At 33.2% G+C, this 15,969-nt stretch overlaps 2 protein-coding genes across 3 annotated transcripts in view; one reads left to right on the top strand and one right to left on the bottom strand.

The window, feature by feature from the left end:
* The window catches only part of PARPBP (PARP1 binding protein), a 66,627-nt gene extending 54,773 nt beyond the window's left edge, over positions 1–11,854 (top strand). For both annotated transcript variants that reach the window (XM_070454045.1, XM_020880897.2), the window contains 2 exons: positions 5,719–5,854; positions 6,321–11,854. In XM_070454045.1, coding sequence (XP_070310146.1) covers positions 5,719–5,854; positions 6,321–6,661 — 477 coding nt within the window. In that variant the 3' untranslated portion in view covers positions 6,662–11,854. The remainder of the gene's footprint in view (positions 1–5,718; positions 5,855–6,320) is intronic.
* Positions 6,842–8,153, bottom strand: PMCH (pro-melanin concentrating hormone). The gene is made up of 3 exons (XM_020880910.2): positions 7,905–8,153; positions 7,362–7,560; positions 6,842–7,077 (listed from the first exon to the last, which is right to left on the bottom strand). The coding sequence occupies exons 1-3, from the start codon at positions 8,151–8,153 to the stop codon at positions 7,028–7,030; spliced, it is 498 nt and encodes a 165-aa protein (XP_020736569.2). The 3' UTR covers positions 6,842–7,027.
* Positions 11,855–15,969: the final 4,115 nt, after the last annotated feature.

Genomic DNA, 15,969 nt, shown 5'->3' with positions numbered 1-15,969 from the left:
TGGGAGAGGCAGAAAATAAATAAAATAATTATATTGTATCAATGTATTAGATGGTTATCAGTGCTATGAAGGGAAATAAAGCTGGGAAGGGTTATAAGGAGAGTATGATCCTTTGTGTATGTTTTGGTTTTAAAGAGAATGATCAGTATAAGTCTCTTTAAGAAGGTGACTGAACAGTATTTTTCATTAGAATGAATATGGGATGTTTATATTAGTTTGAATTAAAATTTAAACTCATTTTGACTGAAGGAATGAGGGTGGGATTTATTGCGTACCTTCTAAGTGTTATACTAGACATCTGATTTACCTCATTCCAATTAATCCTTGCTGAAGTCTAGGAGGCATTATTTTCCAGTCCATATACCTAGTAAGTATCAAAGTAAGGATTGTATTTAGATGTAAGATTTCTAGTTGTCATGTACGGATGTGAGAATTGGACCATGAAGAAGGCAGAGACCTGAAGAATTGATGCTTTCGAACTGTGGTGCTGGAAAAGACTTGAGAGTCCTTTGGACAGCAAGGAAATCAAACCAGTCACTCTTAAAGGAAATCAACCCTGAATACTCACTGGAAGGACTGATGCTGAAGCTCCAGTACTTTGGCCGCCTGATGCCAAGAGCTGACTTGTTGGAAAAGACCCTGATGCTGGGAAAGATTGAAGGCAGAAGGAGAAGAGTGTGATAGAGAGAGGTTGAGATGGTTGGATGGCATCACCAGTTCAATAGACATGAACTTGGGCAAACTCCTGGAGTTTGGAAGCCTGGCATGCTGCAGTCCATGGGGTTGCAAAGAGTTGGATAGGACTTGGTGACTGAACAAGAACAACTTCAAAGTTTGTGCTGTTTCTAAAGAGTAAATGAAGGCATAGTAATTGTAATAAGGAGTCATAAAAATATCATGCTATTACCTAGGTCATAATATTATCTTTCTGTTATTTAGCAAAGTTAAATGGAATTTTATTGATAAAGAAATGGATCATTTGATATACTCACAAGTTCATATTTCACTAAGGAGAGCAAATCTCAGGCTTTCCTGGTAGCTTAGTGGTAAAGCATTCGCCTGCCAGTGCAGGAGACACAGGTGTGATCCCTTATCTGGGAGAATCCCGCATGCCGTGGAGCAACTAAGGCCATGTGCCACAACCATTAAGCCTGTGCTCTAGAGCAGGAGCCCTATACAGCCTGTCCTCTTCAACAAGAGAGGCCACTGCAGTGAGAAGCCCTCGCGTTGCTGCTGGAGCGCGCGGCCACGCTCACCACGACTGCAGACAAGCCTGCAGCCGCAAAGGCCCAGCACAGTCAACAATAAACAAATTATTAACAAGCATGGCAGATCTCTTTTCTTCCGAAAATGTGGTATTGTAAGAATGAAAAGATAAATTTGAATAGTTATATGTCAAATTAAGTATGTTGAGTAATTTCCAAACTTGTTAGTAAAATTTATCAGTATAATGGGGGCTTAGAAATTTCATTTTCTTATTGATAGAGCTAACTGGAAGTTTCTGTGATTTTTCAATATTTGGACTCACTTGTCTTAATTTAACTGGAGTCAGGCCTTCCTTTGTGAAGTACTATTTTCCTTAAACTGGGAACCTACTAATAATTTCAGTTTAAAAAAAAGTTGTGGCAAAAGGACTTTTCCAATTCTTGGCAAGTTTGAAGTTCATTGCAATTTTACTGTGGATAGAAATCTTTCCAAAGGGGGGAAATCACTCTACAAAGGAAAACTTTGAATCCTTTTCTCTCATGTGACTTGAACATAAAATGATTTTAACAGCCATGTATGAATCTGAACATTATTCTTAGTTGTTTAGTACTTCAAAAGCATGTTCAGAAGGGAATTGTTTTGCTTATTTGTGATTCCAAATCAAATACACAAGAGAGATTTGGAAAATTTGCAACAGGAAGTAATCTCAGTTCTATGTAGCCACTAATCTGGTGCAGAATAATTCAACTTTTATGAACAAAGGAAAAGCAATCTCTTTTAAGTTATAAATACAAGTCAGTGTAGCTTGTATTGTTTTAATAACTGAAATGAAGAAGCTGACTGTAAGTTCATTTTTTTAACTACATTCCTAGAATCATTTTAGAGTTGACTGGGTCCTGAGAAACCTAATTCAATAGATTTCCTACTCTGTAGGAATACTCTCTTTATGTGTTACTACATTAATAACTATATAGTATCTACATATCTCTTTAGAGTTATATATAACTCTTTCATATTTTTCACTTCACTTAATCTTGACAACTCTGTGAGGCAAATATTCCCATTTATGTGTGGATAAGTGAGAGGTTTTGAAGTTTACTCAAGATCATCTAGTTAGTAAGTGATAGGGCCAGTATAAGAAACCAGGTCTTTTAACGGCAAATCTGATGCCTTTTGCATCATATTGTCTTGTCTTTTTATGTGCATTTCTTAGTTGGATATCACAATGTTGGCTGCAGTCCATTTCAAGATCAATTAAAATCTCTAGGTCTTTTTCATATGTTTTTAAGTCAGGTTCTTGTCCTGTACATCTATAATTGGTATTTTGAACTTAAATATAGGACTTTGTTTATCCTCATTCATTTTCATTTTATTATTTTCTACTTATTGTTCTAGCCTTCTGAGATCTTTTCAGTCTTGATTCTATTATCCAGTTTATTATTTCTTCCAGCTGTGTGTCAACAGCAAGTTTTATAAGTAAAGTGTCTTTGTGATTATAGGAGCCGTCCTAGTAATCTAGTATTCCGTGTGCCTGTTACATAGTTGGAACTTAATAAGTGATAATTGATTTAAAAAGATATTTGTACAAGGCAGAGAGAAAACCCACATAGAATCTCGTACCAAAAAAAAAATATGCTCAATATAAATACTTTCAGTTTTGGATATAAATATTGCAATGTTACCATAGCACCATTATGGTTCTCTCTTGTATTTTGTTATGTTTATAAATAATGTTTTTCATGGTAGATATAGTGGCTAACTAATTTCCTTTCTCATATCAACTTGTTATCAGTATTTTAAGAATTCATTGCCTTATAACACTAGTTTTCTGAAACTGGCCTATTCTGGCTAAAGACTAGAGAATTTCTATTGGTGGCCTGAAGAGAAGAAATCTAGTTGTCAAGAGGGCTATGGAACTTATTTTACAACTGTATTTATATAGCAAAGAGAGGTTTTTACTCAGATGGAAGTTTAAAATTAGTAAAAATAACTTTCTAAAGAAATTTTTATTCATATGAAGTATAAGATCGAGACAATGTCGATTGTGTTCAATAATATAATTATTGTGTTTTTAGGTAGAGTGTTTTATGAGTGATACTAGGGCTTCCCTGGTGGCTCAGATGGTAAAGAATCTGCCTGCAGATCTTGGGTTTGCCTGCAGGATACCTGGATTTGATCTCTGGGTCAGAAGATCTCCTGGAGAAGGGAATGGCTACCCACTCAGCATTCTTGCCTGGAGAATCTCATAAACAGAGGAGCCTGGTGGGCTACAGTCCATGGGGTCGCAAAGAATCGGACACTTCTGAGTGACTGAGCACACACACAAAAGTGGTCCTGATGCAGGTTTTGTAGTGGGAGGTTGAAGTCCCTCAGATCACCTGTAGGTGCATCACTATCTGGGTATTATGGGAGTGCTCCTTGCCAGCCACTTATGTCCATTTGCTCTCATGGTCTTAACCATGCTCTTTATAACTCTTTGCAAGCAGTAAATTTATAATTTTCTGTATAGACAGTTACCTTGGTGAAATGAAAGAAACATTGTGTGAAAGTATATTAACAGTATTGGTTTTGTGGATGGAAGTAAAAGTTTTTGGATAATTTACTACAGTAATGATATGATGTAATATAAAATTTATTCTATTAACTATTTATTTTAATAACTTTATTAAATGTTTTAATTCTCTACTTATGAAATTAATACAATACAGAAAGGGATTAAAGGTAAATCCCTAGTTAAAGCCTTCAATTGTATTTTAGGGCATCTCATGGTAGAACCTATTTAATAGTAGTTGCATTCTTGTGGATTCATGACGATCTTGGACTATAGCTCCATCCATTGTCAAAGCCTACTGTATTTCACTTTTGAAAAAAATAGTTTTTTATCTTTTGCATTTTCACATTTTTTCAATTTTGTGTATTTTTGTGCTTAAATGGAAGATAAATTCTAATTGTCTGAATCTTCAGGCAAATTAAACATAATTTTTAGTATTCTGGGAGTTAGAGGCTCTCATAAATACCATTACTCAAAAAGATAAAATTTGTCATCCTGAGAAAACTTGCTTTTATGAAGCAGCTGGACTGGGGACTATTCTAATTTCTTCTAAATTATAGTCAGTGGGTTTCACTGCCATTATCTCTGCAAACATCTGAGGGGGTTAATGCAGTTATCTCTCTGAATATAAAACACAATGTATAATTACTGAAAATATAAAATTGTGCTGTTTTAGGCTTCGTGAAATGTATCAATACATGCTCTGAGCTTTGTTCCGCATGATGTAGTTATACTTTGAAGTATTAATTTTTAATTGTTGAAGTCCTCTTTATTTAATCATGTATTTGAAATTTAAACTTGTTTATTTCTGAAAAGGATTTGAGATGATTTCTAATTATTTGGAGAAATCTCATTATTATAATAACTAAATGGCATTATACAGCAGCTGCAATTGTTGAAATTTGCATTGTCTGTGTAGATTACTTTGTTTTGAAATTAATTCCTGTTCTTAAAACAGCCACTGGTTTTATGTTTACAGAATGTATTTCCAAAAGTGTTTTCTTGACATCCTTTTCAGTGCTTAAGAATTAAATTTAGCTTTCTAATTTTCTCCTATTTCTCATGTTTTAAGATAATTGCAGGAGTATACTTTGAATACTCAACAATTAAATCACTTGGTCAAATCTTCTTGTTTGTTGTTGTTTAGTCACTAAAGTCCTGTCTGACTCTTTTGCAATCCTATGGACTGTGGCCTGCAGGCTTCTTTGTCCATGGCATTTCCCAGGAAAGAACACTAGAGTGGGCAGCCATTTCCTTCTCCAAGGGATCTTCCCGACCCAGGGATCGATTCCACATCTCCTGCATTTCAGGCAGATTCTTTACTACTGAGCTACCAGAGAAGCCCATCTTATTTCTTAATTTTCTAAATATTCAAGTTTTTAATTGAACAAAGCCTTTCACTCAGCACTGTTTTACCTTGTTTCTTTGTTAGTTGCCTATTTTTACTTCTTTTACCTTCTCCTATTTCTCTGTTTCATCCTACTATCTCTCCCTTCCTTAATTTCTCTAATTTCTTTTCCTAAAAGAGTTTAGTCTGTAATTTGTTAAGATTAAAAGCTTCTATTTTTCTAGGATTGTGTATATCATGTATATCATTATTAAACTTATGATAAAACCCACTTTCTAAAGCAACTCGGACATAGATATGTGTAGCAAAGGGCTTTGTAGAGTTTATAATTGATTTGGTAGGCTTTTACAAAAATTATCAAAAACATTCACAAAACAGGTATTACTAAAAAAAAAAAAACAAAAATGCTAATTGTAGCAGTGAATGAGTCTGCAAACTATGGAATATTAAGAATTAAATAGATAGATGATGAAATTTGCCAGTAGATAATGAAATTTTTAAGGGGAATTTTTATGGTACCTCAATTACTACAGAGTATATTTCTATATAGATGAAAAAGTGTCAAAATAAAGGTTAAATTGCATATTTTCTTCTTCTTTCTTCTTGTTACTAGACGAAACAAACCTTAATTAGATCTCAGTTTGCCTGTACTTATAAAGATGACTGCATGATAAGCAAGGATAAATGGAATAATGTTAATTCAGCATCAAAGCCTTCATGTGTTCTTCACATGGAAAATGACCCTTCTGGTAATTGACCTAATTAAACAACTTAATAACAGTTTAACTCTAGTGTACTAATTGGTTTTAACTTAAGTAAAACTAGATTTTTTTTTTTGTAATGTAAAAGTTTATATTTTTAAAGATGAGTTTATTTTAAAAGTTATATCTAACTACAAATTGGTGTATAGAATTAGGACTTAGTTTGATTTAGCTAAATGTATTTAAGAAATAACTTGTAGTAGTATTTAAGGATTGTGTTGTGCATTCAGACAAAGCAAATTTATTGTTTGTAGGGATGAAAAATGATATGGTAAAATGAAAAGAAATGTGATAGTAATATTGCTGTATCTGTTAGTAATGTAATTTATAGCATTATTTGATTGTAAATCATAAGTTTTAAAATTCTTTATCTGTTTAAAAATTTTGTAAAATCTCATGTGTAATAATTTTAAGTATTATATAATTTCTTTTCTCTTTTCATCTTGCATAACAGAAGGTGTAAATTCTTCTGTTGGAAGACCAACAATTGGAACAAGTTCTGGAAATGTTCATGTGGGCAGAAGTAAAAAAGAAAAAGTAGCAAGAAAATCAAGTAGTCTGACAGGAAATACAAGCTCAAAAAGGAAACAGGTGGATTTGGATGATGAAAATATTCTCTGTGATAATGGAAACAAACCACTTCAACAGAAAATTGTTAAGATACCCAAGACATCAAAAGATTTGCAGAATAAATTGGATGGTAAACTACTCAGAGTTGCAAAAAGCAATAGATGTACCACCAAGGACAAATTGATTACTGGCCAGACGAAGTTGACTCAGTTTTTTAGACTATGAAATTATCTTTTATGTTCTTTAGGTTTGTGTATATATATATATAAAACCATTTACCAAATTCTTTTACTTAATTTTTAAGCAATGAAGGTGTAAGTTATAGTGCTTTATTATTTTGGTCTGCAGTGTACGTATGGTTAACATATTAAGCATTATTTTTAAAAAAATACTAGTAAGTCATAATTATGCAGAAAATTCATAAAGTTTAATGCACAAGTAAAGCAATCATTTAGGCATAACTTAATACCACTTTCTTTTAAAACAGACATTGAAAATAATACAAATCATAGTAACATTAAGGGCTTTTTTCCCGAGAGGCAATTAAATGATTTTGCTTTCTTTTTAAACGATGATGTGGACCAGCAGGCATCAGACTTGCCAACAAGGTCGATAGACTCTTCCCAGCATACACCTGAGCACTGAAGGAAAAAAAAATTAAATTGTTTAAAGGACTAGTATCACACAAAATTGATTAGAAATAAAAGAATGAATCTTGTATAGCTAATCTGAGTAAGTTACAATTATAATAACTAATTAAATACTTTTTAATTTCACATCTTTTGCAGGAGTTACTTAATATCAAGTACAAGTTGAACCATGGTCTTGTTTGATTCTGTTATGATTGGACACAATTTCAGTTAAATTCAAAGTTCTATTTTATGATATTAAGGTATAAGAATTCAATTTTTAAAAAACTACTCACTGTCAAAATCTCTCCTTCCTATAGGAAACTTAGCTGAGTTTTCTTCATCCCCAATTTCTCTCTTTTCTTGTGTTAATTCAGTATTTTGAACTTCATTCTCAACTGGAAAAGCTACAGATCCTTTTAGTGCAAGATAAGGTTTTATAGCCAGATTCAGTGGCAGGCCATGATTTAAGAAATTATGTTTGGAACCCGCATTCTGTAAAGAAAAGGTTGATTTGTGTTTTAACTGTTCTATTGGGAATATAATACATTGTGTAATATTCTTATTGATCAATTTAAAGATGCCCAGCACTGTTTTGACTCTTTAAGAAATACTTTAGATACAAGATTTTCAGGGAGTAAAAACTTTTTTAATAAGAGACATTTCCCAGATTGGAAGGACAACCTGGTATGTATGAAATTTGTTTAATTGTTCTAATGCATACTGTGACTTTTTTTCACATGCTTCTACTTATAAAAGTATCAACTTTACTTTCAAAGGATTCATAAAGATCATTCAAATTTCCATTGAAATAAAGGACAAGTCACATTACCACTTACCTTTGAATTTTTGTTTTCTTCATCATTCATGAAACTGCTCTCATCATTTTTATATTGCTCCAGGGAAGGAACAACAATTGATTTTTCTGCGGTATCTTCCTTCTGAAAGGCTTTCCCCAGCCTCAACGTTTTAAATACCATGTCATCTTCTAAATTTCTTATCGACTTGGATGCTGAAAATGAAATGCCTTGAGAAAGCAAAGAAAAAGTTAGTATTAATATGTAGGAAGAGAAACTCATTTTTGCCATCCTTAGTTTGATGTTTGCATAGAGTCAAACAAGGATGTATAAAATGAAGTGAAATTTCTCAGTCATCCTGCTTTGTAAATGATTCTTGCCTTTATATATTTTCCAGCCTGAATAGAAAGCACTTGAAAAACTTTCATCATTTTAGAAATGACTCATCAGATAGAAACCAACCTTTTGTGTAGCTGGTAATACCCACATTGTTTTGGTTTTAGTGGCATATTGTTTGAGTGTGAATTTTCTCAGAATCTTATTATTAAGATCCTTGGTAGAAAGCTTTGTGTTGAGGAGATTATAGTCTCTTGAAAATGAGTTCTTATTAAGGAAGACCGCAGGACATCAGACTCTCCATATTCTTGTTTGTTTATATTGTTTCCTTCTGTATATTTTCAATTAAGTACAATATTAAAGTTACTTCTTTCACTCAGGATGTGTGTGTGTGCTCATGCTCAGTCATGCCCAACTCTTTGCGACCCCATGGACTGTAGCCCACCAGCCTCCTCTGTCCTGGAATTTTCCAGGCAAGGATACTGGAGAGGGTTGCCATTTCCTACTCCAGGGGATCGTCCCAACCCAGGGATAGAACCTGCGACTCTTGCATTGGCAGGTGGGTTCATTACCACTATTGACACCTGGAAAGCCCTTCACTCAGGACTATAAGGGTCAAAGTTTCAATCCTGATTAAATTGAAATAATCTTCAACAAGACTTTTTTTTTTTTTCCATAAATGCTTGGAGTAGTCTTTGGTGTTTAAAGTATATATGCCTGTGAGTGTGAAAAAAAGGTCACATGTGCTATATCTAAGATTGACCTATCAGATGTGTTTCTATCTTTGTATTTACAGAAGATTATTACTAATATTTATTAGTGAATTTAGCTGGTCCATAAAGAGAATATTTACATTGTCCATAAACCTTCATTTTGGATAATGAGTGTGTTGTATAATTTTTAATTAAACATTTCAGAGTTAATTTCTAATGGTGACCCTGCCAAGTAAGAGAATACATTCTTGTATATATTCTTCTGGTATATATGTGCCATAGTTTTTCTAGGCTGTATTTCTAGTTTTGGCATTGCTGGGTCACACAGTATGTGCATTTCAGCTTTTTTAATGCTGACATGGTTACAGAATAGTAATAGCCAGTTTAAGCCCCCACCTGCAAGGTATGAGAGTTCTTACTGCTGTAGGTTCTACTTAACACTTGGGTATCTTATTATCATTTAATGTTTATTCCTCTAATTACCAAGGAGGTTGGATTATGTAAAATACCATTTAAAGAAAACATTTTTCATTATTGGGTTATTTTTTTCTTGTTGATTTATGGAAGTTTAATATATGTTGGATATTAATTCTTTATTATGTGTTTTGATTTTTTTAATTACATTATGTCTTATCTTTTGAATCCCTTCATGATGTCTTTTGGTGAACCAAGCTCCGAAATTTTAATGTTTTAATTTTTTGTGTGCTTTTTGTGGTTAATATTTTTAATATGCTGTTATTTGGAAGACCTTCCAAACCCTGAGATCATTAACATATTTCTATATTTTCTAAAAGTTTAAATGTTTTGACTTTCACATTTAAATTCTTAATTCATCTAGAATCTTCTGTTTAAGAGCTAAATTTTAACTTACTCCAGACATCCTTAATTTCTCAAATAACTCATGTTCTCCCTGCCAATCTGCAGTGCCATCTCTTCAGTGTATTAGGTTTCTATGCATGTATAGGTCTCTTTCTGAACTCTCTATTCTACCGCCAAATCTACAGTATTAATTGTTATAACTTTGAAATAACTTCTGATATCTGGTAGGTCAAGTTTCTCAGCCCTCTACTCAGGGACCAGTTTTTCTTCTGTAGAAGTTTCTTGGCTGATTTTGTCCGTTTCTTTTCCATGTAAACCTTGGAATTTTGAAGGGAATTGCATCTGTCCTACAGATTAATTTTGGAGGTGAATTGACACTCTTAAGATAATTTACTTATTCATGGACATGGTACTTTTCCATATTTATTAAGATCTTCCTTGATCTTTTAATGATATTTTATTGTTTCCTTCATTTCTTTTTCTTATATATCTTTGTTGCAAGAATTGTACTTGTTTATAATCTTCCCAGGTCAGACTAGTGGTAAAGGGCCCACTTGACAATGCAGGAGACTCAGGTTTGATCCCTGGATTGGGAAGGTCCCCTGGAGGAGGAAATGGCAACCCATTCCAGTATTCTTGCCTGGACAGTCCCAGGGATAGAGGAGCCTGGCGGGCTATAGTCCATGACCTTGCAAAGAGTTGGACTCAACTGAGTGATTAATTATGTAATTTAATTAAATTCTTTATTTTTAGTTATTATAAGTGATAGCTTTTAAAAATTTACCTTTTCTAACATCATTGCTGGTTTGTACACATGCAGTTGGCTTTTCTCTAGTGTTCTTAAATACAAAACACTTGTTAAAATCTTGAATTCAATAGTAGCAATAATTCTTTAATTCAGTAGTTTAGATTAATTCTTTGGGATTTCCTTTGAAGACAGTTGATATAAATAGTAATGATATGTTATTTCCTTCTTGGAAGTGTGTGTGTTTGTGTGTGTTTATCTGTGTCTGTCCATGTGTGCAAACAGACTGACTCAAACTGTGAATGTTGGATATGGAAATAGTAATTCTTTGCAGTATTACTGATTTTACAGAGAATGCTTTTTTTTTTCTTTTAACTTTTCATCATTGAATGTGATGTTCGCTCTTGATTTTTTTGTAGGCGCCCTTTATAACTTGCAGGATGTTCTTTTCTATTTTTAGCTCACAAATAATTTTTATCATGAATTGTTGAATATTATTGAATGTTTTTTCTGCATCTCTTGAGATAATTGTATTTTTTCTCTGCCAGTCTTTCATTTAGAAAGTGAACAGATTTTTCCCATATTAAGCCAACCATGTATTTATGAAACAAACCTTTTAAAATATTATTGAGTTCAATTTGGTAATATTTGATTTATGCATTTTGCATTTATTATCATGAGTGAGACTGATCTGTAATTTTCCTTTCTTCTATTGACAACATGATAATATGTTGTTCAAATCTTGTTTGTCATACTGATTTTTTGTCTTCATGAATTATCAGTTATAGAGAAATATTTGCAAATCTTTCATTATGATAATGGGTTTATTTCATTCTATTTCTAGTTTGCAATGTTTGCTTCATTTATTTTGAGCTTATTATGACATTAAGAGTAGAAATTGTTTTGCCTTAAACCATGTATCATGACCCTCTTTAGCTTTAATAATGTGTCTTTTACTATAACTTTTCCTGTATCATCTATATGTTTTATATGTGTCTGTTGTAAATATCATATAGCTGAATTTGGAATATTTTGTCTGACAGTGGTCTTTGTCTTTTACTTGGAGAGTTTAGTCCATTTACATTTATCTTGTTTATTGAGTTACTAATATTCAGTGCTACTTTCTTTTGTGATTTTTATTGGTTCTAATATGTTTTCTCTTTCCCTTTATTGCCTTCTGATTTGAATTTAATATATTTTTTGTTCTTTTCAGATAGGATTGATCTTAACTAATGTTTGTTATTGTTGTTGGGGGTTTTTAGTTTGTTTTAAAGCCAACTTTGTAAACAAGGATTTTCTGTAGCACAAGCAACTGTGTTCAATATCTTGTAATAACCTAAAATGGAAAAAAATTAAAAAAGGATATAGTTATGTACATATATGGGTGTATAACTGAATCATTTTGCTGTACATCTGAAATTAACACAATGCTGTAAATCAATGACACTCCCACATATATACATTCTTTTAAGGACTACCCCGCGAATAACACTCTCACTAACACTTCACTAGACATTTTAGTATCATCTTCAGTTATTTACATTTATTTAAAGTTACCAGTATTTTTGTCCTCCTCCCAAATAATGTAAAGACCTTAAAATCTTTAAATCTGGTCACCACTATTTGTATGCTATTATTTTCAAAGATTTAAGTTCTCTCTTGATTTTTTAACGAAACAAATTAGGGATTATTTAATATATTATGGGCTCCCCTGAGAGCTCAGTTGGTAAAGAATCCGCCTGCAATGCAGGAGACCCTGGTTCAATTCCTGGGTGGGGAAGATCTGGAGAGAAGGGATAGGCTACCCACTCCACCATACTTGGGCTTCCCTTGTGGCTCAGCTGGTAAAGAATCCGCCTGCAATGCAGGAGACCTGAGTTCGGGGTTGAGAAGATCCCTTGGAGAAGGGAGAGGCTATCCACTCCAGTATTCTGGCCTGGAGAATTCCACAGACAGTTCGTGGGGTTGCAAAGAGTCGGACACAACCGATCAACTTTCACTTATTATTTTATACATTTAACACTGGTTTAGATTTACCTACAAGTTTACTATAATTTCCCCACCATTTCCTTTTATAGCTGAGATCTTCTTTGGATAACCATTTATTTTCTTTTTGAAGTACATGTTTTTGAAGTATAATAAGTTAGAAGCTAACTTAGTGAAATTCTGTTAGTAATAAAAAAAATAAAAAAATTTAAAAAAGTTTTGTTTTAATTAAATGCTTTTGCTGTTCTTGAAAAATACTTTCATGACTATATAATTACTCATTTGATGATTGTTTTCCCTTAGTACTTTATTTTATTTCAGTTCTTTTGGTTTTCATTGTTGCTGCAGACAATTCAGCTATTGGTTTTAATCATGATTCCTTTATAGGTAATCTCTGTATTCTATCTAGCTGCTTTTACTTTTTTTATTTTTTAATCTAGCTACTTTTAAAATCTTCTCTTTGGCTTCAGTGTTCTGCAGTTTCATATGATGTGTCTGGGCATGAGTTTCTTACAATTTATCCCGGCTTAAATTCTTGAATCTGAGGGTTGATGTTTTTCATGAGTTCTAGAAAAGTATTACTTAGTATTTCTTTCTTTTTCTTTTTTTGGCTGCACTGCACTGCATGCCGGATCTTAGTTCCCTGACCAGGGATTGAACCCATGCCCACTGCAGTAGAAGGGCAGAGTCTTAACCAGTGGACTGTCATAGAAGTCCCAAAGAGGAGATGTTTGTTTTTTCTTTGTTTTGTTTGCCTATTTTTTAGGTCTTATTTCTTTGAATTATTGCTTCTCTCTTGTTCTCTTGTATTGGACCTGCCTGCTCCATATCTTATAACCTCTGTTTCCTATTTTTCTTTCTTTGTGCTACACTTTAAATAATTTCTTCAGCATTGTATTTCAGTTCACCTGTACACTTTCACTTGTATTTAATCTGCTGTTTAAACTGTGTATTGAGCTTTTAATTTAACTTCTTATATTTTTTAAAGTTCTAGGTGGTTCCTTTTCAGATCTGCCTGGTTCAGTTAGGTTTTCTATTTTTATTCATATTTTCAGTCTGGTTTATTGCTTTAAATCTGTTTAACATTAATATTTATTTTTAAACATTTTATATTTGTATCTAGTTATCCAATGTCTGCTGTCTTTGCTTGTTTGATTCTACAGTTTGTTATTTCTGCTGATCGTAGCTCATGGTATCTTCTTCATGTATTCAGTGAATTTTCATTTTTGTGCATATATTCATTGAACTGCATCCCAAGGAATTTTTGAAATTCCTGTGTTTTCTTCTGCCAGGCACCTGGAGCAGTATCAGTCCAGGGCCACTTCAAACCAAAATATTTCTTCTTGAGACTTTTTTAGGCCCCAGAGTCAGTGCAAATCTTAAACTAAGCGAATATTCTTTTGTCATTAGGAATTCTTTGGGATGTAGGGATGTGTGTGTGTGTATATATATTATATACATGTGTGTGTGTGTGTATATGTGTGTGTGTGTGTGTGTGTGTGTGTGTGTGTGTGTGTGTGTGTATTTTCCCCCTTTTTTCTCAGAACCATTCCTGACACAGGCATATTTCCTTCTCCTAGCTGATTTTCCTTCTCGTGTACTTCCTTATGGGGGTTCTGAGCTCTGTGTGGGAGTTTCTGATCTGGTCTCTCTTTTTACATGACAAGTTTTGTCCTCTGTTCCAGCACATGTGGGCTGTTAACACCAAGTGCCAGGGCACCAGGAGTTCACAGAATCTCTCAGAGAAAATGCAGGCTCCAGTCCTTGTCAACTCCCTTGAAAGGTTGTACTTTCTTTTTTCTGGTCCTCTGTTGCTTTCCTTATTTTACCGCCAGTCTAGCCATACTTAGCATTTTAAGGTGTTTTTCACTGAGAGGTGTTCTCTGCACAAGTAGTCTGCCATATTGCTGAAAATGGATGTCTCAGTTCATTCTTCAGTGGAAAATTCTCTCTGCAAGTGAGTTTGAATCCATTTACATGAAATGTGTATGTATATATTGCATATTAAATTATTTCCTTTTAAACTCATGTTATGGGGCTCTATTTAAAGTTCTTAAATGGTAGTGTTTAATATTCTGATTTCTTTATATTGGATTGGAGATGGGTATAGTTAGCTGCTAATTCTCTTGGAGACTATTTAAATCTAATTAGGCACATATTTCCTGAGAGTGTATTTATGAATAAAAGATTTCAAAGTCCTCTGACTTCTTTGCTCTTTGGGCTTCTTTATTTTTTAATGTTGCTAATTATGCCTTGGTTTGTTTCCCAGGGTATGAACCTGCTTTGGAGATTGTTGTTTAATCTACAAAAGTCCTTGTTAATAGTAACCTTTTTTTCTTAGCTGTTGTTCTGGAAGTGTAATAAATATTAGCAATTATGTATTTTGTTTTATGTTTCCACCAGATGAATTGGTTTGGCTGATCTTCACCCAAAATTGGGACCAAATCCAAACCATTTTGACAGTTTAGAAAAGTTAGTTAATGTTTTCCTTTATTTTGCTTAAATTGTCATAGTCTCTGAACATTATGAGGTTTTCCCATAACCATTTAATTATGGAGATAGTTTCCAATTTTTTTAAATGATAATTTTTTTAAACATTGGTTACTCTGATGTGCAATGGAGCATAGTAGATTTCTTTTCCATTGATGCTGAAAATTAAGTGTCCCCAAGTGGTAGAAAGGAACTTTGAAGAAGAAAAACTATTGCCAGATGGGCTTGGGTGGTTCAGAAAACCTTGGAAAAGCAAAAAGTTTATATCAAATGAAATCTTAATTTTTTAAAGAACTACTACTAACACTATATATTTGTAAATCACTTTGTCAAAATTCTCTTTCCTTCAATTAACATATCTTTACCATGTGATGCCAATAAATTCAGTGCACCCCAAATTAGAGATTGGTCATTGTTTTACTGAGAACCCTGAATTTCTTAATGGCTAATTTTGTAAGTCCCAAAGCAAAGATTGCTCACTTACATTATCAAAAAATATAAGTAAACTTAGAATCCCTTCTCAGATTTATACAGTGCAAAACCCATTCACCTTCACGTAGTTTTATGAAAAAGATCACATTTCATGATGAGGTAAAGTTCATTTCAGCAATGTAAAATGGTTTAACTTTTTAAAAAATTCAATGAAATTCAGCACATTAAATGAATAAAGAAGAAAAAACATGATTATCTTAGTAAGTGAGGAAAAGCATAGTGGCATCAGTTGTGCCAAATGCTGCTGAGTATAAGATGACAACTGAGAATTTATCTTTGATTAGGGCGTGTGGTAGCCTTTGGTGACCTTAATGAAGTTTCTCAATGCTGGTAATGATCAAATACCAATAGGAGAGGATTTAAGAAAGAATGGGAAGAGAAAAAGTGGTGATGGTGAATACAGACAGCATGCCAGTAATTTACACTGAGGAATGTAGAAAAATTAGGCTGTGGATCCAGAAAAGGGTTGTGACACCAAGGGAAAATTCCTATTTAAAGATGGAAAATATAGCATGATGATAAGGAA

This window comes from Odocoileus virginianus, chromosome 23, assembly GCF_023699985.2.
Source record: "Odocoileus virginianus isolate 20LAN1187 ecotype Illinois chromosome 23, Ovbor_1.2, whole genome shotgun sequence".
In the NCBI taxonomy this organism is placed as follows: Eukaryota; Metazoa; Chordata; class Mammalia; order Artiodactyla; family Cervidae; genus Odocoileus; species Odocoileus virginianus.
This window is presented reverse-complemented; position numbering and strand designations above follow the sequence as displayed.

Bases quoted from the DNA above. Each gene is read 5' to 3' on its own strand.
- PMCH (XM_020880910.2), bottom strand. From the start codon at position 8,153: ATGGCAAAAATGAGTTTCTCTTCCTACATATTAATACTAACTTTTTCT. The intron at 7,561-7,904 runs GTAAGTGGTAAT...TTTTCTTTACAG, and splicing joins AAGAAAACAAAAATTCAAAG to AATGCGGGTTCCAAACATAA. The intron at 7,078-7,361 runs GTGAGTAGTTTT...TTTTTCCTTCAG, and splicing joins AGGAAGGAGAGATTTTGACA to TGCTCAGGTGTATGCTGGGA.